Genomic DNA, 22,831 nt, shown 5'->3' on the forward strand with positions numbered 1-22,831 from the left:
AATGACCAACGCCATCGTTTTGTATTAATGACCGACACCATCTTTGTGTATTAATGACCGACACCATCGTTTTGTATTAATGACCGACACCATCTTTGTATATTAATGACCGACACCATCTTTGTATATTAATGACCGACACAATCTTTGTCTGTGTATTAATGACCGACACCATCTTTGTGTATTAATGACCGACACCATCTTTGTATATTAATGACCGACACCATCTTTGTATATTAATGACAGACACCATCTTTGTATATTAATGACCGACACCATCTTTGTGTATTAATGACCGACACCATCTTTGTATATTAATGACCGACACAATCTTTGTCTGTGTATTAATGACCAACACCATCTGTGTATTAATGACCGACACCATCTTTGTATATTAATGACCGACACCATCTTTGTGTATTAATGACCGACACTATCTTTGTGTATTAATGACCGATACTATCATTGTGTATTAATGACCGATACCATCTTTGTGTATTAATGACCGACACCATCTTTGTGTATTAATGACCGACGCTATCTTTGTGTATTAATGACCGACACCATCTATGTGTATTAATGACCGACACCATCTTTGTATATTAATGACCGACACCGTCTTTGTATATTGATGACTGGCACCATCTTTGTATATTAATGATTGACATCATCTTTGTATATAAATGACCGATACTATCTTTGTGTTTTAATGACCGACACTATCATCATTGTGAATTGATGACTGGCACCATCTTTGTGTATTAATGACCGACACCATCTTTGTGTATTAATGACCGACACCATCGATCTTTGTGTATTAATGACCAACGCCATCGTTTTGTATTAATGACCGACACCATCTTTGTGTATTAATGACCGACACCATCGTTTTGTATTAATGACCGACACCATCTTTGTGTATTAATGACCGATACTATCTTTAGCCATGTTTTAATGACTTATACATGTATCAACTTATTATTAATGACCGGCACAATCATTGCCCGTTAATCACAACAGCCAAAGCTGAAGTTACTTCTGCAATGTTTTAGATCACTGTTTGGTAATGATTTGTAAAAGAAATTGAAACTATCATTGTATTTATTTTGACATTTGTATCCAATTTGTTTTAGAAAGTTTGTAGCCGCCCTGAACTAATCGATTTTGACTTCTCTTGTAGTGACCAATTCCACATGCGTTTCATTTCTAGATGAGTGTTGGAGTCCTGTAACTTTTTCACCAACTCTGACATTTTTGTACCATGAACGGATCGAGTCATTGATGCAAAATTTTGCTTTGAAGTTTTCAAGCTCTGGATGTGCTTCAATACTTGTTACATCCTCTTTCATAAAAACTGTAAAATTCAAATGTAGCCAGACCAAGACAGCAGCTTCTGCAAGAGATTGCTTATGAACAAAGTTAACTCCAAATATTTTCCGGAGAAGTACATCATTTTTGCAATCATATGCATAAAACATTAAGTTTGAAGGAGTACAACCAAATGCCGGGACTGCTAACCCTGCAAGTTGCTCATTTTGATTTACCTGAGCAAAAGCATTGGTAATTGTCTGGGCCATTAACCGACTACAAGCAGCAGATTTAGGATTGGTTTCTGGAAATACATCTCTGACTTTTTTAACTTCAACCTCTTGTATGTCACTTGGCAAACCCTGCCATTGTTCTTCAGAATCAGGTATATAACTGTCCGGTTCTGGCTGTTCCTGTTCTGACCACACTGCCACAGGTACAGTCTGGTTAATAAACATGTCAGCATAACCATGCCAGGTGTATTCAACTCCTGTAAAAATAAACAAAACAAGAGTTGATGAATGTGACGAGGTGATCAATTAGAGAAGGTGGTGACTGTGATGAGGTGGTGAGTATGATGAGGTGGTGACTGTGATGAGATGGTGACTGTGGATGAGGTGGTGACTGTGATGAGGTGGTGACTGGGATGAGGTGGTGAATGTGATGAGGTGGTGAGTGTGGATGAGGTGGTGAATGTGGTGAGGCGGTGAATGTGATGAGGTGGTGACTGATGAGGTGGTGACTGTGATGAGGTGGTGACTGGGATGAGGTGGTGAATGTGATGAGGTGGTGAATGTGGTGAGGCGGTGAATGTGATGAGGTGGTGACTGATGAGGTGGTGACTGTGACGAGGTGGTGACTGATGAAGTGGTCAATGTGATGAGGTGGTGACTGTGATGAGGTGGTGACTGTGATGAGTTGATGAATGTGATGAGGTTGTAACTGATGAAGTAGTCAATGTGATGAGGTGGTGACTGTGGTCAGGTGGTGACTGTGATGAAGTGGTGACTGTGATGAGGTGGTGACTGTGGTGAAGTGGTGACTGATGAAGTGGTGACTGTGATGAGGTGGTGAATGTGATGAGGTGGTCAATTAGAGAAGGTGGTGATTGATCAAGTGGTCAATGTGATGAGGTGGTGACTGTCAAGGTGGTGACTGTGATACGGTGGTGACTGGATGAGGTGATGAGGTGGTGACTTTCATGAGGTGGTGAATGTGATGAGGTGGTGAATGTGATGAGGTGGTGACTATGATGAGGTGGTGAATGTGGTGAGGTGGTGACTGTGATGAGGTGGTGACTGATGAAGTGGTCAATGTGATGAGGTGGTGACTGTGATGAGGTGGTGACTGTGATGAGGTGGTGACTGATGAAGTGGTGACTGTGATGAGGTGGTGACTGATGAAGTGGTGACTGTGATGAGGTGGTGACCGTGGATGAGGTGGTGACTGTGATGAGGTGGTGAGTATGGAGAGGCGGTGAGTGTGGTGAGGCATCGAGTGTGATGAGGTGGTGACTGTGATGAGGTGGTGACTGTGATGAGGTGGTGACTGTGGTGAGGTGGTGACTGTGGTGAGGCATCGAGTGTGATGAGGTGGTGACTGTGATGAGGTGGTGAATGTGATGAGGTGGTGAGTATGGAGAGGCGGTGAGTGTGATGAGTTGATGAATGTGATGAGGTGGTCAAATCGAGAAGCGGTGACTGATGAAGTGGTCAATGTGATGAGGTGGTGACTGTGATGAGGTGGTGACTTTGATGAGGTGGTGACTGTGATGAGGTGGTGACTGTGGTGAGGTGGTGACTGTGATAAGGTGGTGACTGTGATGAGGTGGTGACTGTGGATGAAGTGGTGACTTTGATGAGGTGGTGACTGTGGATGAGGTGGTGAATGTGATGAGGTGGTGGCTGTGGATGAGGTGGTGAATGTGATGAAGTGGTGACTGTGATGAGGTGGTGACTGTGATGAGGTGGTGAATGTGATGAAGAGGTGAATGTGATAGGTGGTGACTGATGAGGTGGTGAATGTGATGAGGTGGTGAATGTGATGAGTTGGTGAATGTGATGAAGTGGTGACTGTGATGAGGTGGTGACTGTGATGAGGCGGTGAATGTGATGAGGTGGTGACTGATGAGGTGGTGAATGTAATGAAGTGGTGACTGTGATGAGGTGGTGACTGTGATGAGGTGGTGACTGTGGATGAGGTGGTGACTTTGATGAGGTGGTGACTGTGGATGAGGTGGTGAGTGTGATGAGGTGGTGACTGTGGATGAGGTGGTGAGTGTGATGAGGCGGTGACTGTGGTGAGGCAGTGACTGTGATGAGATGGTGACCGTGATGAGGTGTTGACTGTGATGAGCTGGTGAATGTGATGAGATGGTGACTGTGGTGAGGTGGTGACTGTGGTGAGGTGGTGACTGTGATGAGGTGGTGACTGTGATGAGGTGGTGAATGTGATGAGGTGGTGACTGTGGTGAGGTGGTGACTGTGATGAGGTGGTGACTGTGGTGAGGTGGTGACTGTGGTGAGGCATCGAGTGTGATGAGGTGGTGACTGTGATGAGGTGGTGAATGTGATGAGGTGGTGAGTATGGAGAGGCGGTGAGTGTGATGAGTTGATAAATGTGATGAGGTGGTCAAATCGAGAAGCGGTGACTGATGAAGTGGTCAATGTGATGAGGTGGTGACTGTGATGAGGTGGTGACTTTGATGAGGTGGTGACTGTGATGAGGTGGTGACTGTGGTGAGGTGGTGACTGTGATAAGGTGGTGACTGTGATGAGGTGGTGACTGTGGATGAGGTGGTGACTTTGATGAGGTGGTGACTGTGGATGAGGTGGTGAATGTGATGAGGTGGTGACTTTGATGAGGTGGTGAATGTGATGAGGTGGTGACTTTGATGAGGTGGTGACTGTGGATGAGGTGGTGACTGTGATAAGGTGGTGACTGTGGATGAGGTGGTGAATGTGATGAGGTGGTGACTTTGATGAGGTGGTGACTGTGGATGAGGTGGTGAATGTGATGAGGTGGTGACTTTGATAAGGTGGTGACTGTGGATGAGGTGGTGAATGTGATGAAGTGGTGAATGTGATGAAGAGGTGAATGTGATAGGTGGTGACTGATGAGGTGGTGAATGTGATGAGGTGGTGAATGTGATGAGTTGGTGAATGTGATGAAGTGGTGACTGTGATGAGGTGGTGACTGTGATGAGGCGGTGAATGTGATGAGGTGGTGACTGATGAGGTGGTGAATGTAATGAAGTGGTGACTGTGATGAGGTGGTGACTGTGATGAGGTGGTGACTGTGGATGAGGTGGTGACTTTGATGAGGTGGTGACTGTGGATGAGGTGGTGAGTGTGATGAGGTGGTGACTGTGGATGAGGTGGTGAGTGTGATGAGGCGGTGACTGTGGTGAGGCAGTGACTGTGATGAGATGGTGACCGTGATGAGGTGTTGACTGTGATGAGCTGGTGAATGTGATGAGATGGTGACTGTGGTGAGGTGGTGACTGTGGTGAGGTGGTGACTGTGATGAGGTGGTGACTGTGATGAGGTGGTGAATGTGATGAGGTGGTGACTGTGGTGAGGTGGTGACTGTGGTGAGGTGGTGACTGTGGTGAGGTGGTGACTGTGATGAGGTGGTGACTGATGAAGTGGTGACTGTGATGAGGTGGTGACTGTGGATGAGGTGGTGACTGTGATGAGGTTGTGAGTATGGAGAGGCGTTGAGTGTGGTGAGGCATCGAGTGTGATGAGGTGGTGACTTTGATGAGGTGGTGACTGTGATGAGGTGGTGACTGTGGTGAGGTGGTGACTGTGGTGAGGTATCGAGTGTGATGAGGTGGTGACTGTGATGAGGTGGTGAATGTGATGAGGTGGTGAGTATGGAGAGGCGGTGAGTGTGATGAGTTGATGAATGTGATGAGGTGGTCAAATCGAGAAGCGGTGACTGATGAAGTGGTCAATGTGATGAGGTGGTGACTGTGATGAGGTGGTGACTTTGATGAGGTGGTGACTGTGATGAGGTGGTGACTGTGGTGAGGTGGTGACTGTGATAAGGTGGTGACTGATGAGGTGGTGACTGTGGATGAGGTGGTGACTTTGATGAGGTGGTGACTGTGGATGAGGTGGTGAATGTGATGAAGTGGTGAATGTGATGAAGAGGTGAATGTGATGAGGTGGTGACTGATGAGGTGGTGAATGTGATGAGGTGGTGACTGTGATGAGGTGGTGACTGTGATGAGGCGGTGAATGTGATGAGGTGGTGACTGATGAGGTGGTGAATGTAATGAAGTGGTGACTGTGATGAGGTGGTGACTGTGATGAGGTGGTGACTGTGGTTGAGGTGGTGACTTTGATGAGGTGGTGACTGTGGATGAGGTGGTGAGTGTGATGAGGTGGTGACTGTGGATGAGGTGGTGAGTGTGATGAGGCGGTGACTGTGGTGAGGCAGTGACTGTGATGAGATGGTGACCGTGATGAGGTGTTGACTGTGATGAGCTGGTGAATGTGATGAGATGGTGACTGTGGTGAGGTGGTGACTGTGGTGAGGTGGTGACTGTGATGAGGTGGTGACTGTGATGAGGTGGTGAATGTGATGAGGTGGTGACTGTGGTGAGGTGGTGACTGTGGTGAGGTGGTGACTGTGATGAGCTGGTGACTGTGATGAGGTGGTGACTGTAATGAGGTGGTGACTGTAATGAGGTGGTGACTGTGATGAGGTGGTGACTGTGGTGAGGTGTTGACTGTGATGAGGTGGTGACTGTGATGAGGCGGTGACTGTGGTGAGGTGGTGACTGTGGTGAGGTGGTAACTGTGAAGAAGTGGTGACTGTGATGAGGTGGTGACTGTGATAAGGTGGTGACAGTGGTGAGGTGGTGACTGTGGTGAGGTGGTTACTGTGATGAAGTGGTGACTGTAATAAGGTGGTGACTGTGGTGAGGTGTTGACTGTGATGAGGTGGTGACTGTGATGAGGCGGTGACTGTGGTGAGGTGGTGACTGTGATAAGGTGGTGACTGTGGTGAGGTGGTGAATGTGATGAGATGGTGACTGTGATGAGGTGGTAACTGTGATGAGGTGGTGACTGTGATGAGGTGGTGACTGTGGATGAGGTGGTGAGTGTGATGAGGTGGTGACTGTGGATGAGGTGGTGAGTGTGATGAGGCGGTGACTGTGGTGAGGCAGTGACTGTGATGAGATGGTGACCGTGATGAGGTGTTGACTGTGATGAGCTGGTGAATGTGATGAGATGGTGACTGTGGTGAGGTGGTGACTGTGGTGAGGTGGTGACTGTGATGAGGTGGTGACTGTGATGAGGTGGTGAATGTGATGAGGTGGTGACTGTGGTGAGGTGGTGACTGTGGTGAGGTGGTGACTGTGGTGAGGTGGTGACTGTGATGAGGTGGTGACTGATGAAGTGGTGACTGTGATGAGGTGGTGACTGTGGATGAGGTGGTGACTGTGATGAGGTGGTGAGTATGGAGAGGCGTTGAGTGTGGTGAGGCATCGAGTGTGATGAGGTGGTGACTTTGATGAGGTGGTGACTGTGATGAGGTGGTGACTGTGGTGAGGTGGTGACTGTGGTGAGGCATCGAGTGTGATGAGGTGGTGACTGTGATGAGGTGGTGAATGTGATGAGGTGGTGAGTATGGAGAGGCGGTGAGTGTGATGAGTTGATGAATGTGATGAGGTGGTCAAATCGAGAAGCGGTGACTGATGAAGTGGTCAATGTGATGAGGTGGTGACTGTGATGAGGTGGTGACTTTGATGAGGTGGTGACTGTGATGAGGTGGTGACTGTGGTGAGGTGGTGACTGTGATAAGGTGGTGACTGATGAGGTGGTGACTGTGGATGAGGTGGTGACTTTGATGAGGTGGTGACTGTGGATGAGGTGGTGAATGTGATGAAGTGGTGAATGTGATGAAGAGGTGAATGTGATGAGGTGGTGACTGATGAGGTGGTGAATGTGATGAGGTGGTGACTGTGATGAGGTGGTGACTGTGATGAGGCGGTGAATGTGATGAGGTGGTGACTGATGAGGTGGTGAATGTAATGAAGTGGTGACTGTGATGAGGTGGTGACTGTGATGAGGTGGTGACTGTGGTTGAGGTGGTGACTTTGATGAGGTGGTGACTGTGGATGAGGTGGTGAGTGTGATGAGGGTGGTGACTGTGGATGAGGTGGTGAGTGTGATGAGGCGGTGACTGTGGTGAGGCAGTGACTGTGATGAGATGGTGACCGTGATGAGGTGTTGACTGTGATGAGCTGGTGAATGTGATGAGATGGTGACTGTGGTGAGGTGGTGACTGTGGTGAGGTGGTGACTGTGATGAGGTGGTGACTGTGATGAGGTGGTGAATGTGATGAGGTGGTGACTGTGGTGAGGTGGTGACTGTGGTGAGGTGGTGACTGTGATGAGGTGGTGACTGTGATGAGGTGGTGACTGTAATGAGGTGGTGACTGTAATGAGGTGGTGACTGTGATGAGGTGGTGACTGTGGTGAGGTGTTGACTGTGATGAGGTGGTGACTGTGATGAGGCGGTGACTGTGGTGAGGTGGTGACTGTGGTGAGGTGGTAACTGTGAAGAATTGGTGACTGTGATGAGGTGGTGACTGTGATAAGGTGGTGACAGTGGTGAGGTGGTGACTGTGGTGAGGTGGTTACTGTGATGAAGTGGTGACTGTAATAAGGTGGTGACTGTGGTGAGGTGTTGACTGTGATGAGGTGGTGACTGTGATGAGGCGGTGACTGTGGTGAGGTGGTGACTGTGATAAGGTGGTGACTGTGGTGAGGTGGTGAATGTGATGAGATGGTGACTGTGATGAGGTGGTAACTGTGATGAGGTGGTGACTGTGATGAGGTGGTGACTGTGGTGAGGTGGTGACTGTGATGAGATGGTGACTGTGATGAGGTGGTGACTGTGGTGAGGTGGTGAATGTGATGAGATGGTGACTGTGATGAGGTGGTAACTGTGATGAGATGGTGACTGTGATGAGGTGGTGAGTATGATGAGATGGTGACTGTGATGAGGTGGTAACTGTGATGAAGTGGTGACTGTGATGAGGTGGTGAGTATGATGAGGTGGTGACTGTGGTGAGGTGGTGAATGTGATGAGATGGTGACTGTGATGAGGTGGTGACTGTGGTGAGGTGGTGACTGTGGTGAGGCGGTGACTGTGATGAGGTGGTGACTGTGGTGAGGTGGTGACTGTGATGAGGTGGTGACTGTGGTGAGGTGGTGACTGTGGTGAGGTGGTGACTGTGGTGAGGTGGTGACTGTGGTGAGGTTCGTGACTGTAATGAGGTGGTGAGTGTGATGAGGTGGTGACTGTGGTGAGGTGGTGACTGTGGTGAGGTGGTGACTGTGGTGAGGTTCGTGACAGTTATGAGGTGGTGAGGTGGTGAGCGTGATGAGGTGGTGAGCGTGATGAGGTGGTGACTGTGGTGAGGTGGTGAGCGTGATGAGGTGGTGACTGTAATGAGGTGGTGAGTGTGATGAGGCGGTGACTGTTATAAAGTGGTTACTGTGATGAAGTGATGACTATTTAATACCCTGGGGGTGAGTTAGACCCAACAAGCCATATTTATAGAATATTTAAACGTTTTGTTCATCTCTTAATGTTAAGCACGTTACATATGGTTATAAAATGGGGAACTCAACTAAGTCAACTTACCAAATAAATAAGCCCCTATGGTAGGTACAAAAACCCTGTCCATCCTCTGTGAATAATTAAAGGGTGGGGATACAGTATTGATGATATAAAAGTTTAATAGTCTTTTTAGCCCCACCTTATCACCCTGGAGGTCAGCTATTTAATTTCAGGAATGCTACCAATCAGATATGGGAGAAAATCGTTCTTATTTGGAGAAGACACTTAAAGGATTAAGTGTTAGGACTCATTTTACACCCCACCCATTAATGAGCCTCGGGGCATCAACAATGGTTAAGGACACAAAATGACAAACAGAACAACAGACAACTGACAAAGGGTTAATCGAAGAGCCCATCATTCCATAACGGTGGGGTAAAAACTGAGTCCCCTCCTGCCCAATTGCACTGGGCACTGCGGGTCAAATTTAGTCATAATCCATTGTTCATTGTGATGGTGACTGTGATGAGGTTGTGAATGTGATGAGGTGGTGACTGTGGATGAGGTGGTGAGTGTGATGAAGTGGTGACTGTGACGAGGTGGTGACTGTGGTGAGGTGGTGACTGTGATGAGGTGGTGAATGTGATGAGGTGGTGACTGTGATGAGGTGGTGACTGTGGTAAGGTGGTGAATGTGATGAGGTGGTGACTGTGATGAGGTGGTGACTGTGGATGAGGTGGTGAGTGTGATGAAGTGGTGAATGTGATGAGGTGGTGACTGTGGTAAGGTGGTGAATGTGATGAGGTGGTGACTGTGATGAGGTGGTGACTGTGATGAGGTGGTGACTGTGATGAGGTGGTGACTGTGATGAGGTGGTGACTGTGATGAGTTGATGAATGTGATGAGGTGGTGACTGTGATGAGGTGGTGACTGTGATGAGGTGGTGACTTTGATGAGGTGGTGACTGTGATGAGGTGGTGACTTTGATGAGGTGGTGACTGTGATGAGGTGGTGACTGTGATGAGGTGGTGACTGTGATGAGGTGGTGAATGTGGTGAGGTTCGTGACTGTGGTTAGGCGGTGACTGTGATGAGGTGGTGACTGTGATGAGGTGGTGAATGTGATCAGGTGGTGACTGTGATGAGGTGGTGACTGTGGTGAGGTTCGTGACTGTAATGAGGTGGTGAGTGTGATGAGGTGGTGACTGTGGTGAGGTGGTGACTGTGGTGAGGTGGTGACTGTGGTGAGGTGGTGACTGTGGTGAGGTTCGTGACTGTTATGAGGTGGTGAGGTGGTGAGCGTGATGAGGTGGTGAGCGTGATGAGGTGGTGACTGTGGTGAGGTGGTGACTGTGATGAGGTGGTGAATGTGATGAGGTGGTGACTGTGATAAGGTGGTGACTGTGATGAGGTGGTGACTTTGATGAGGTGGTGAGTGTGATGAAGTGGTGACTGATGAAGTGGTCAATGTGATGAGGTGGTGAATATGATGAGGTGGTGAGTATGATGAGGTGGTGAATGTGGTGAGGTGGTGAGTGTGATGAGGTGGTGACTGTGATGAGGTGGTGACTGTGATGAGGTGGTGAGTGTGATGAGGTGGTGACTGTGGTGAGGTGGTGAGTGTGATGAGGTGGTGAATGTGGTGAGGTGGTGACTGTGATGAGGTGGTGAGTGTGATGAGGTGGTGACTGTGATGAGGTGGTGAGTGTGATGAGGTGTCGACTGAGATAAGGTGGTGACTGTGGATGAGGTGGTGAATGTGATGAAGTGGTGACTGTGATGAGGTGGTGAGTATGATGAGGTGGTGAGTGTGATGAGGTGGTGAATGTGGTGAGGTGGTGACTGTGATGAGGTGGTGAGTGTGATGAGGTGGTGAGTGTGATGAGGTGGTGACTGTGATGAGGTGGTGAGTGTGATGAGGTGGTGACTGAGATGAGGTGGTGACTGTGGATGAGGTGGTGAATGTGATGAAGTGGTGACTGTGATGAGGTGGTGACTGAGATAAGGTGGTGACTGTGGATGAGGTGGTGAATGTGATGAAGTGGTGACTGGTGAGGTGGTGACTGTGATGAGGTGGTGACTGTGGTGAGGTGGTGACTGTGGTGAGGTGGTGAGTATGATGAGGTGGTGAATGTGATGAAGTGGTGACTGTGATGAGGTGGTGACTGTGATGAGGTGGTGACTGTGGTGAGGTGGTGAGTATGATGAGGTGGTGACAGTGATGAGGTGGTGACTGTGATGAGGTGTTGAGTGTGATGAGGTGGTGACTGGTGAGGTGGTGACTGTGATGAGGTGGTGACTTTGATGAGGTGGTGAGTGTGATGAAGTGGTGACTGTGGTGAGGTGGTGACTGTGATGAGGTGGTGACTGTGGTGAGGTGGTGAGTGTGATGAGGTGGTGACTGTGGATGAGGTGGTGAATGTGATGAGGTGGTGACTGTGGTGAGGTGGTGACTGTGATGAGGTGGTGACTGTGATGAGGTGGTGACTGTGGTGAGGTGGTGACTGTGATGAGGTGGTGAATGTGGTGAGGTTCGTGACTGTGGTTAGGCGGTGACTGTGATGAGGTGGTGACTGGTGAGGTGGTGAATGTGATGAGGTGGTGATTGTGGTTAGGCGGTGACTGTGATGAAGTGGTGACTGATGAGGTGGTGACTGGTGAGGTGGTGACTGTGGTGAGGTGGTGAATGTGGATGAGGTGGTGACTGTGATGAGGTGGTGACTGTAATGAGGTGGTGACTGTGGATGAGGTGGTGAATGTGATGAGGTGGTGACTGTGGTGAGGCGGTGACTGTGATAAGGTGGTGACTGGTGAGGTGGTGAATGTAATGAGATGGTGACTGTGATGAGGTGGTAACTGTGATGAAGTGGTGAATGTGATGAGGTGGTGACTGTGATGAGGTGGTGACTGTGATGAGGTGGTGACTGTGATGAGGTGGTGACTGTGGTGAGGTGATGACTGTGGTGAGGTGGTGACTGTGGTGAGGTGGTGACTTTGATGAGGTGGTGACTGTGGTGAGGTGGTGACTGTAATGAGGTGGTGAATGTGATGAAGTGGTGACTGTGATGAGGTGGTGACTGAGATAAGGTGGTGACTGGATGAGGTGGTGAATGTGATGAAGTGGTGACTGGTGAGGTGGTGAATGTGATGAGGTGGTGACTGTGGTGAGGTGGTGACTGTGGTGAGGTGGTGAGTATGATGAGGTGGTGAATGTGATGAAGTGGTGACTGTGATGAGGTGGTGACTGTGATGAGGTGGTGACTGTGGTGAGGTGGTGAGTATGATGAGGTGGTGACAGTGATGAGGTGGTGACTGTGATGAGGTGTTGAGTGTGATGAGGTGGTGACTGGTGAGGTGGTGACTGTGATGAGGTGGTGACTTTGATGAGGTGGTGAGTGTGATGAAGTGGTGACTGTGGTGAGGTGGTGACTGTGATGAGGTGGTGACTGTGGTGAGGTGGTGAGTGTGATGAGGTGGTGACTGTGGATGAGGTGGTGAATGTGATGAGGTGGTGACTGTGGTGAGGTGGTGACTGTGATGAGGTGGTGACTGTGATGAGGTGGTGACTGTGGTGAGGTGGTGACTGTGATGAGGTGGTGAATGTGGTGAGGTTCGTGACTGTGGTTAGGCGGTGACTGTGATGAGGTGGTGACTGGTGAGGTGGTGAATGTGATGAGGTGGTGATTGTGGTTAGGCGGTGACTGTGATGAAGTGGTGACTGATGAGGTGGTGACTGGTGAGGTGGTGACTGTGGTGAGGTGGTGAATGTGGATGAGGTGGTGACTGTGATGAGGTGGTGACTGTAATGAGGTGGTGACTGTGGATGAGGTGGTGAATGTGATGAGGTGGTGACTGTGGTGAGGCGGTGACTGTGATAAGGTGGTGACTGGTGAGGTGGTGAATGTAATGAGATGGTGACTGTGATGAGGTGGTAACTGTGATGAAGTGGTGAATGTGATGAGGTGGTGACTGTGATGAGGTGGTGACTGTGATGAGGTGGTGACTGTGATGAGGTGGTGACTGTGGTGAGGTGGTGACTGTGGTGAGGTGGTGACTGTGGTGAGGTGGTGACTTTGATGAGGTGGTGACTGTGGTGAGGTGGTGACTGTAATGAGGTGGTGAGTGTGATGAGGCGGTGACTGTGGTGAGGAGGTGACTGTGGTGAGGTGGTGACTGTGGTGAGGTGGTGACTGTGGTGAGGTTCGTGACTGTAATGAGGTGGTGAGTGTGATGAGGCGGTGACTGTGATGAGGTGGTGACTGGTGAGGTGGTGAATGTGATGAGGTGGTGACTGTGGTGAGGTGGTGACTGTGGTGAGGTTCGTGACTGTAATGAGGTGGTGACTGTGGTGAGGCGGTAACTGTGGTGAGGTGGTGACTGTGGTGAGGTGGTGACTGTGGTGAGGTGGTGACTGTGATGAGGCGGTGACTGTGGTGAGGTGGTGACTGTGGATGAGGTGGTGAATGTGATGAAGTGGTGACTGTGATGAGGTGGTGAGTATGATGAGGTGGTGAGTGTGATGAGGTGGTGAATGTGGTGAGGTGGTGACTGTGATGAGGTGGTGAGTGTGATGAGGTGGTGACTGTGATGAGGTGGTGAGTGTGATGAGGTGGTGACTGAGATGAGGTGGTGACTGTGGATGAGGTGGTGAATGTGATGAAGTGGTGACTGTGATGAGGTGGTGACTGAGATAAGGTGGTGACTGTGGATGAGGTGGTGAATGTGATGAAGTGGTGACTGGTGAGGTGGTGACTGTGATGAGGTGGTGACTGTGGTGAGGTGGTGACTGTTGTGAGGTGGTGAGTATGATGAGGTGGTGAATGTGATGAAGTGGTGACTGTGATGAGGTGGTGACTGTGATGAGGTGGTGAATGTGATGAGGTGGTGACTGTGATGAGGTGGTGACTGTGGTAAGGTGGTGAATGTGATGAGGTGGTGACTGTGATGAGGTGGTGACTGTGGATGAGGTGGTGAGTGTGATGAAGTGGTGAATGTGATGAGGTGGTGACTGTGGTAAGGTGGTGAATGTGATGAGGTGGTGACTGTGATGAGGTGGTGACTGTGATGAGGTGGTGACTGTGATGAGGTGGTGACTGTGATGAGGTGGTGACTGTGATGAGTTGATGAATGTGATGAGGTGGTGACTGTGATGAGGTGGTGACTGTGATGAAGTGGTGACTTTGATGAGGTGGTGACTGTGATGAGGTGGTGACTTTGATGAGGTGGTGACTGTGATGAGGTGGTGACTGTGATGAGGTGGTGACTGTGATGAGGTGGTGAATGTGGTGAGGTTCGTGACTGTGGTTAGGCGGTGACTGTGATGAGGTGGTGACTGTGATGAGGTGGTGAATGTGATCAGGTGGTGACTGTGATGAGGTGGTGACTGTGGTGAGGTTCGTGACTGTAATGAGGTGGTGAGTGTGATGAGGTGGTGACTGTGGTGAGGTGGTGACTGTGGTGAGGTGGTGACTGTGGTGAGGTGGTGACTGTGGTGAGGTTCGTGACTGTTATGAGGTGGTGAGGTGGTGAGCGTGATGAGGTGGTGAGCGTGATGAGGTGGTGACTGTGGTGAGGTGGTGACTGTGATGAGGTGGTGACTGTGATGAGGTGGTGAATGTGATGAGGTGGTGACTGTGATAAGGTGGTGACTGTGATGAGGGTGGTGACTTTGATGAGGTGGTGAGTGTGATGAAGTGGTGACTGATGAAGTGGTCAATGTGATGAGGTGGTGAATATGATGAGGTGGTGAGTATGATGAGGTGGTGAATGTGGTGAGGTGGTGAGTGTGATGAGGTGGTGACTGTGATGAGGTGGTGACTGTGATGAGGTGGTGAGTGTGATGAGGTGGTGACTGTGGTGAGGTGGTGAGTGTGATGAGGTGGTGAATGTGGTGAGGTGGTGACTGTGATGAGGTGGTGAGTGTGATGAGGTGGTGACTGTGATGAGGTGGTGAGTGTGATGAGGTGGTGACTGAGATAAGGTGGTGACTGTGGATGAGGTGGTGAATGTGATGAAGTGGTGACTGTGATGAGGTGGTGAGTATGATGAGGTGGTGAGTGTGATGAGGTGGTGAATGTGGTGAGGTGGTGACTGTGATGAGGTGGTGAGTGTGATGAGGTGGTGAGTGTGATGAGGTGGTGACTGTGATGAGGTGGTGAGTGTGGTGAGGTGGTGACTGAGATGAGGTGGTGACTGGATGAGGTGGTGAATGTGATGAAGTGGTGACTGTGATGAGGTGGTGACTGAGATAAGGTGGTGACTGTGGATGAGGTGGTGAATGTGATGAAGTGGTGACTGGTGAGGTGGTGACTGTGATGAGGTGGTGACTGTGGTGAGGTGGTGACTGTGGTGAGGTGGTGAGTATGATGAGGTGGTGGATGTGATGAAGTGGTGACTGTGATGAGGTGGTGACTGTGATGAGGTGGTGACTGTGGTGAGGTGGTGAGTATGATGAGGTGGTGACAGTGATGAGGTGGTGACTGTGATGAGGTGTTGAGTGTGATGAGGTGGTGACTGGTGAGGTGGTGACTGTGATGAGGTGGTGGACTTTGATGAGGTGGTGAGTGTGATGAAGTGGTGACTGTGGTGAGGTGGTGACTGTGATGAGGTGGTGACTGTGGTGAGGTGGTGAGTGTGATGAGGTGGTGACTGTGGATGAGGTGGTGAATGTGATGAGGTGGTGACTGTGGTGAGGTGGTGACTGTGATGAGGTGGTGACTGTGATGAAGTGGTGACTGTGGTGAGGTGGTGACTGTGATGAGGTGGTGAATGTGGTGAGGTTCGTGACTGTGGTTAGGCGGTGACTGTGATGAGGTGGTGACTGGTGAGGTGGTGAATGTGATGAGGTGGTGATTGTGGTTAGGCGGTGACTGTGATGAAGTGGTGACTGATGAGGTGGTGACTGGTGAGGTGGTGACTGTGGTGAGGTGGTGAATGTGGATGAGGTGGTGACTGTGATGAGGTGGTGACTGTAATGAGGTGGTGACTGTGGATGAGGTGGTGAATGTGATGAGGTGGTGACTGTGGTGAGGCGGTGACTGTGATAAGGTGGTGACTGGTGAGGTGGTGAATGTAATGAGATGGTGACTGTGATGAGGTGGTGACTGTGATGAAGTGGTGAATTGATGAGGTGGTGACTGTGATGAGGTGGTGACTGTGATGAGGTGGTGACTGTGATGAGGTGGTGACTGTGGTGAGGTGATGACTGTGGTGAGGTGGTGACTGTGGTGAGGTGGTGACTTTGATGAGGTGGTGACTGTGGTGAGGTGGTGACTGTAATGAGGTGGTGAGTGTGATGAGGCGGTGACTGTGGTGAGGAGGTGACTGTGGTGAGGTGGTGACTGTGGTGAGGTGGTGACTGTGGTGAGGTTCGTGACTGTAATGAGGTGGTGAGTGTGATGAGGCGGTGACTGTGATGAGGTGGTGACTGGTGAGGTGGTGAATGTGATGAGGTGGTGACTGTGGTGAGGTGGTGACTGTGGTGAGGTTCGTGACTGTAATGAGGTGGTGACTGTGGTGAGGCGGTGATTGTGATGAGGTGGTGACTGGTGAGGTGGTGAATGTGATGAGGTGGTGACTGTGGTGAGGCGTTGACTGTGTTAAGGTGGTGACTGTGGTGAGGTGTTGACTGTGGTGAGGTGGTGACTGTGATGAGGTGGTGACTGTGGTGAGGTGGTGACTGTGGTGAGGTTCGTGACTGTAATGAGGTGGTGAGTGTGATGAGGCGGTGACTGTAATGAGGTGGTGACTGGTGAGGTGGTGAATGTGATGAGGTGGTGACTGTGGTGAGGTGGTGACTGTGATGAGGTGGTGACTGTGGTGAGGCGGGTGACTGTGATGAGGTGGTCAATGTGATGAGGTGGTGACTGTGGTGACTGTGGTGAGTATGATGAGGTGGTGACTGTGGTGAGGTGGTGACTGTGGTGAGGTTCGTGACTGTAATGAGGTGGTGAGTGTGATGAGGCGGTGACTGTTATAAAGTGGTTACTGTGATGAGGTGGTGACTGTGGTGAGGTGGTGACTGGTGAGGTTCGTGACTGTAATGAGGTGGTGAGTGTGATGAGGTGGTGACTGTGGTGAGGCGGTGACTGTGATGAGGTGGTAACTGTGGTGAGGTGTTGACTGTGGTGAGGTGGTGACTGTGATGAGGTGGTGACTGTGGTGAGGCGGTGACTGTGATGAGGTGGTAACTGTGGTGAGGTGTTGACTGTGGTGAGGTGGTGACTGTGATAAGGTGGTGACTGTGATGAGGTGGTGACTGTGATGAGGTGGTGACTGTGATGAGGTGGTGAGGTGGTGACTTTGATGAGGTGGTGACTGTGGTGAGGTGGTAACTGTGGTGAGGTGGTGACTGTGGTGAGGTGTTGACTGTGATGAGGTGTTGACTTTGATAAGGTGGTGACAGTGATGAGGTGGTGGGTATGATGAGGTGGTGATTGTGATGAGGTGGTGACTGTGATGAGTTGGTAACTGTGATGAGTTGGTAACTGTGGTGAGGTGTTGACTGTGATGAGATGGTGACTGTGATGAGGTGGTGACTGTGATGAGTTGGTAACTGTGGTGAGGTGGTGACTGTGGTGAGGTGGTGACTGTGGTGAGGTGGTGACTGTGGTGAGGTGGTGACTGTGATGAGGTGGTGACTGTGATGAGGTGGTGACTGTGATGAGGTGGTGACTGTGATGAAGTGGTGACTGTGATGAGGTGGTGACTGTGGTGAGGTGGTGACTGTGATGAGTTGGTAACTGTGGTGAGGTGTTGACTGTGATGAGGTTGTGACTGTGATGAGGTGGTGACTGTGATGAGGTGGTGACTGTGATGAGGTGGTGACTGTGGTGAGGTGGTGACTGTGGTGAGGTTCGTGACTGTGATGAGGTGGTGACTGTGGTGAGGTGGTGACTGTGGTGAGGTGGTGACTGTGGTGAGGTGGTGACTGTGGTGAGGTGGTGACTGTGATGAGGTGGTGACTGTGGTGAAGTGGTGACTGTGGTGAGGTTCGTGACTGTGGTGAGGTTCGTGACTGTGATGAGGTGGTGAGTGTGATGAGGTGGTGACTGTGGTGAGGTGGTGACTGTGATGAGGTGGTGACTGTGGTGAGGTGGTGACTGGTGAGGTTCGTGACTGTGGTGAGGTTCGTGACTGTGATGAGGTGGTGAGTGTGATGAGGTGGTGACTGTGGTGAGGTGGTAACTGTGGTGAGGTGGTGACTGTGGTGAGGTGGTGACTGTGGTGAGGTGGTGACTGTGATGAGGCGGTGACTGTGGTGAGGTGGTGACTGTGGTGAGGTGTTGACTTTGATGAGTTGGTAACTGTGGTGAGGTGGTGACTGTGGTGAGGTTCGTGACTGTGATGAGGTGGTGACTGTGATGAGGTGGTGACTGTGGTGAGGTGGTGACTGTGGTGAGGTGGTGACTGTGGTGAGGTGGTGACTGTGGTGAGGTGGTAACTGTGGTGAGGTGGTGACTGTGGTGAGGTGGTGACTGTGGTGAGGTGGTGAGTGTGATGAGGTGGTGACTGTGGTGAGGTGGTAACTGTGGTGAGGTGGTGACTGTGATGAGGTGGTGACTGTGGTGAGGTGGTGACTGTGGTGAGGTGGTGACTGTGATGAGGTGGTGACTGTGATGAGGTGGTGACTGTGGTGAGGGTGGTGACTGTGGTGAGGTGGTGAGTGTGATGAGGTGGTGACTGTGGTGAGGTGGTAATTGTGGTGAGGTGGTGACTGTGGTGAGGTGGTGACTGTGGTGAGGTGGTGACTGTGATGAGGCGGTGACTGTGGTGAGGTGGTGACTGTGGTGAGGTGTTGACTTTGATGAGTTGGTAACTGTGGTGAGGTGGTGACTGTGATGAGGTGGTGACTGTGATGAGGTGGTGACTGTGGTGAGGTGGTGACTGTGGTGAGGTTCGTGACTGTAATGAGGTGGTGAGTGTGATGAGGTGGTGACTGTGATGAGGTGGTGACTGTGATGAGGTGGTGACTGTGATGAGGTGGTGACTGTAATGAGGTGGTGACTGTAATGAGGTGGTGACTGTGATGAGGTGGTGACTGTGATGAGGTGGTGACTGTGGTGAGGTGGTGACTGTGATGAGGTGGTGACTGTGGTGAGGTTCGTGACTGTAATGAGGTGGTGAGCGTGATGAGGTGGTGACTGTAATGAGGTGGTGAGTGTGATGAGGTGGTAACTGTTATAAAGTGGTTACTGTGATCAAGTGATGACTATTTAATACCCTGGGGGTGAGTTAGACCCAACAAGCCATATTTATAGAATATTTAAACGTTTTGTTCATCTCTTAATGTTAAGCATCGTTACATATGGTTATAAAATCGGGAACTCAACTAAGTCAACTAACCAAATAAATAAGCCCCTATGGTAGGTACAAAAACCCTGTCCATCCTCTCTTGTGAATAATTAAAGGGTGGGGATACAGTATTGATGATATAAAAGTTTAATAGTCTTTTTAGCCCCACCTTATCACCCTGGACGTCAGCTATTTAATTTCAGGAATGATACCAATCAGATATGGGAGAAAATCGTTCTTATTTGGAGAAGACACTTAAAGAATTAAGTGTTAGGACTCATTTTACACCCCACCCATTAATGATCCTCGGGGCATCAACAATGGTTAAGGACACAAAATGACAAACAGATCGACAGACAACTGACAAAGAGTTAATCGAAGAGCCCATCATTCCATAACGGTGGGGTAAAAACTGAGTCCCTCCTGCCCAATTGCACTGGGCACTGCGTGTCAAATTTAGTCATAATCCATTGTTCAGGACTTAAAGTGTGTTGAAGGTAAAATTGACAGATGCCCCCCCCCCCCCCCCCCCCCCCCCCCCCCCCCCCCCCCCCCCCCCCCCCCCCCCCCCCTCCAACCCCCTAACATAATTTAGCTCACAGGCCTTTCAATCATGAAATGTTAACTTTATTCATTTTATAACAATTGTGAAACAAGTTATATCAACTTATATTAATCACTCTTGTTTGCTAGGGAAAACCCATGTGCCTGGCAGGTGACCCCATATATTTGTGAGGTCCAAGCTGGGAATCGAACCCCGGCAACTTAGGTGAAAGGCAAGTGTGTTACCATTGATTCACCCCACCGCCCTGAACATGAACTCACCCAGGCCTGTAGGACCACCCTTAAGTTGTTTGCCACATCCACAGCTGCATGCACTACTCTCCATGTGATTATCAATGTAACAGTTTCCTCCACTCAGAGGTCCAAATAGGTGAGCGTCAACAACTTTCACAACATCAGACTTGGAGCATGCTGTTGCACCATCTAACACTTTCTCAAGACTATTCTGGTGGATATCTATATCTTAAATGGAAAAAGAAAAACAATTTTTTTGTAGTAATTAATGTAGTCTTTTAGTTATAATCCAGTTAAACCTTAGTTTCATACATGTTACTGGTCTGAAACAAATTTATTCAGTTCGCAAATGATACTTTACTTATACACCTGTTGAAGTAATCATCAAGAAAGAAAAGAAAATATGTGTATACAGCATACATCGAAACGACAAATATAACTTCAAATCTGGTCTTCATTTCACATTTGTAACCCTCCAAGTGGACTAAAATTAAATTTCAGAACAAATTAAAGTTACTATGACTGATACTCTATGCATTTTGGCTATTCATTACTAACTCTGCCCGTAACTGACCAAATATAACCAACCTGGACCTTTTTATTATCAACAAGAGACATATTTGACCCCTGTGATTTTAGATTAAGATTAAGGTCATTCATTTGAACAAACTTGAAAGACTTCTCACCATGCTTTTGGTTATTCTTCAGAAGTTGTTTAACAATTTTATCTTATTTGACCTCTCTGACATTGAATATGGATGAAGGTCATTCATTTTAACAATCTTGGTAGCCTTTCATCGAAGTATGCTACCTGCCGAATATTATCACCCTGGACCTTTCGGTTATTCAGCAGAACTTGTCTACTGTATCTATGTAGCAGGTTTTGATTGTACATAGTGATATGGTTGCCTTCTAGCTTCGCGCTAGGGGGAATTTTCCATCTATATACTGGTACTTTGTACATCATTTATATTTTATCAAAATTTATCTGACCTCATTTTAATGTTTGGAAAATGACAATACAAACAAAATTTATAATGTATCCATTTATGTCTTACACAGTTTCTATTTTATTCTATCTTTAAAAGCAACCAAGTAATTCAGATTTTCTTGCAAGGTGATTTTTAACTACCAACTCAATGGGGCAATATGATAAATGAGAACTTTAACAAGTCTGTAGTTTTCTTTATTTGGGTCAAATATGATGCTTTGAGATGTTGTGCATGTGACAAGAGGAACTTACATGTGATGTTTGTGAAAAATCCCTCAGTTCTTTTCCAGAAATAGCATAAACAAGGATTATTTACAGATGGATGACAAATGGACCAAGGACATAGGGCAATTTGAATATGATGATGGGCTAAAAACACAATTACAGTGAATTAGTGATACTACATGTAGTATGTCTCTGGCTTGTTTGATGACATACATTGTATATACATGTAGTAACTATATCATCAAAACTACATGACATTGTCAATGAACATCTACGACATCATCACAGAGCATCAGCAACATAACCTCAGGTGAAGATCCTTGGTATGCAGCACGATGCTCCCTATCCAGAAACCCCGATGCTCCCTATCCAGAAGCCCCGATGCTCCCTATCCAGAAGCCCTGATGCTCCCTATCCAGAAGCCGAGAAACAGGATGGTCTGTGCTGTCAGTGCTGCATCATTGGGCTAGACACTTTACCCTAATTGCTATGGATGGCTTGCGACATGCATATCATACTTTAAATTGTTCAGTGAGGTAGTCACCAACTACTACAAGGAAATCCTTTCTGTTTATGCGGAATATTATTTCAAGTTAAAAAAGGGTCTTAAAAAGTCAAAAGAGGTGCATAATGTTTTTTTTTTTTTTTGCATATTTAGATATTTTTTATGTTTCGACGGAGCCTGTATTACTGAAATCGATCCCGAGGATCACTTTTGTTTAACTTGAGCTTACCATTCAAATAAGTTTGCAAACACACGTAAGCATTCTTTTCCTCGACACTTAATAATCTAGGTCGTTTAGTTGATTGAATACAACTGGTATCTTCTTCTTCTCGCTGTTTTTCATGAATCAGCCTAGAAAGTTTCGGGATGTCCCATACATGTTGAAAGTATAACCCGTTTGCTTTCTCACCAGAAGGGGAAAGCTTTGAAAACATACTCAGCTTCTCTTGCGTTGTCACGAACGCATCTGTAAAATGACAACCCCCAAAACAATTACACGACAATATTTGGAGTGTCATCATCTCTTGCACATTTTTTCTTTCGTCAATAACGTCTTTCAACACTTTCCACGCCACTGGAGTTTCATCCCTGGTCGCCATTCTCGTAGGCCTATTTCGAGCGTCAATGTACGATTTAGAGCAAACTCACTTTTTTCATGTAATGCGCATGTGTAGTGAAAGAAGATGTAACGGGTCTTCCTAAAGACATGAACGGACCTGAATGTGTTCTTCGGAAATCATCGCTTGCAGAAAGGGCAATACTACATGTCAAAATGACATTATAAATGATAAAAATCTTCAATTTTTTAATTATCCCACTTTGGAACATCTGGAAAATACCCGAGTCGAGTTATAATAACCTACATTGTATACAGTAGAGAACATCAGCATCAGATATGAGACTATCAAGAGCACAATTAGGTCCTAAGTGATGATCGATTATATATTCCACACTGGTAAATCGTGAATGGTAGTTGATTTAAAATTACACTTAGGAAAAACTCAATGAAACATAAGATCTATATATAGAAAATGTAAAAACTTTACAGTATCTAATTATAATAACCTAGATTCTACATCAATACAAAATGGATTTTTTCTCGTTTTTTTATATATAGTGCAATATATAC

General features: G+C 48.2%; 1 protein-coding gene across 1 annotated transcript; it reads right to left on the reverse strand.

Moving 5' to 3' along the window:
- Positions 1-913: 913 nt before the first annotated feature.
- LOC117318588 lies at positions 914-22,349 on the reverse strand. The gene is made up of 3 exons (XM_033873554.1): positions 21,932-22,349; positions 20,009-20,209; positions 914-1,798 (listed from the first exon to the last, which is right to left on the reverse strand). The coding sequence occupies exons 1-3, from the start codon at positions 22,299-22,301 to the stop codon at positions 1,155-1,157; spliced, it is 1,215 nt and encodes a 404-aa protein (XP_033729445.1). The 5' UTR covers positions 22,302-22,349; the 3' UTR covers positions 914-1,154.
- Between the last annotated feature and the right edge of the window lie 482 nt (positions 22,350-22,831).

This window comes from Pecten maximus, unplaced genomic scaffold (genome assembly GCF_902652985.1).
Source record: "Pecten maximus unplaced genomic scaffold, xPecMax1.1, whole genome shotgun sequence".
Lineage (NCBI taxonomy): Eukaryota > Metazoa > Mollusca > Bivalvia > Pectinida > Pectinidae > Pecten > Pecten maximus.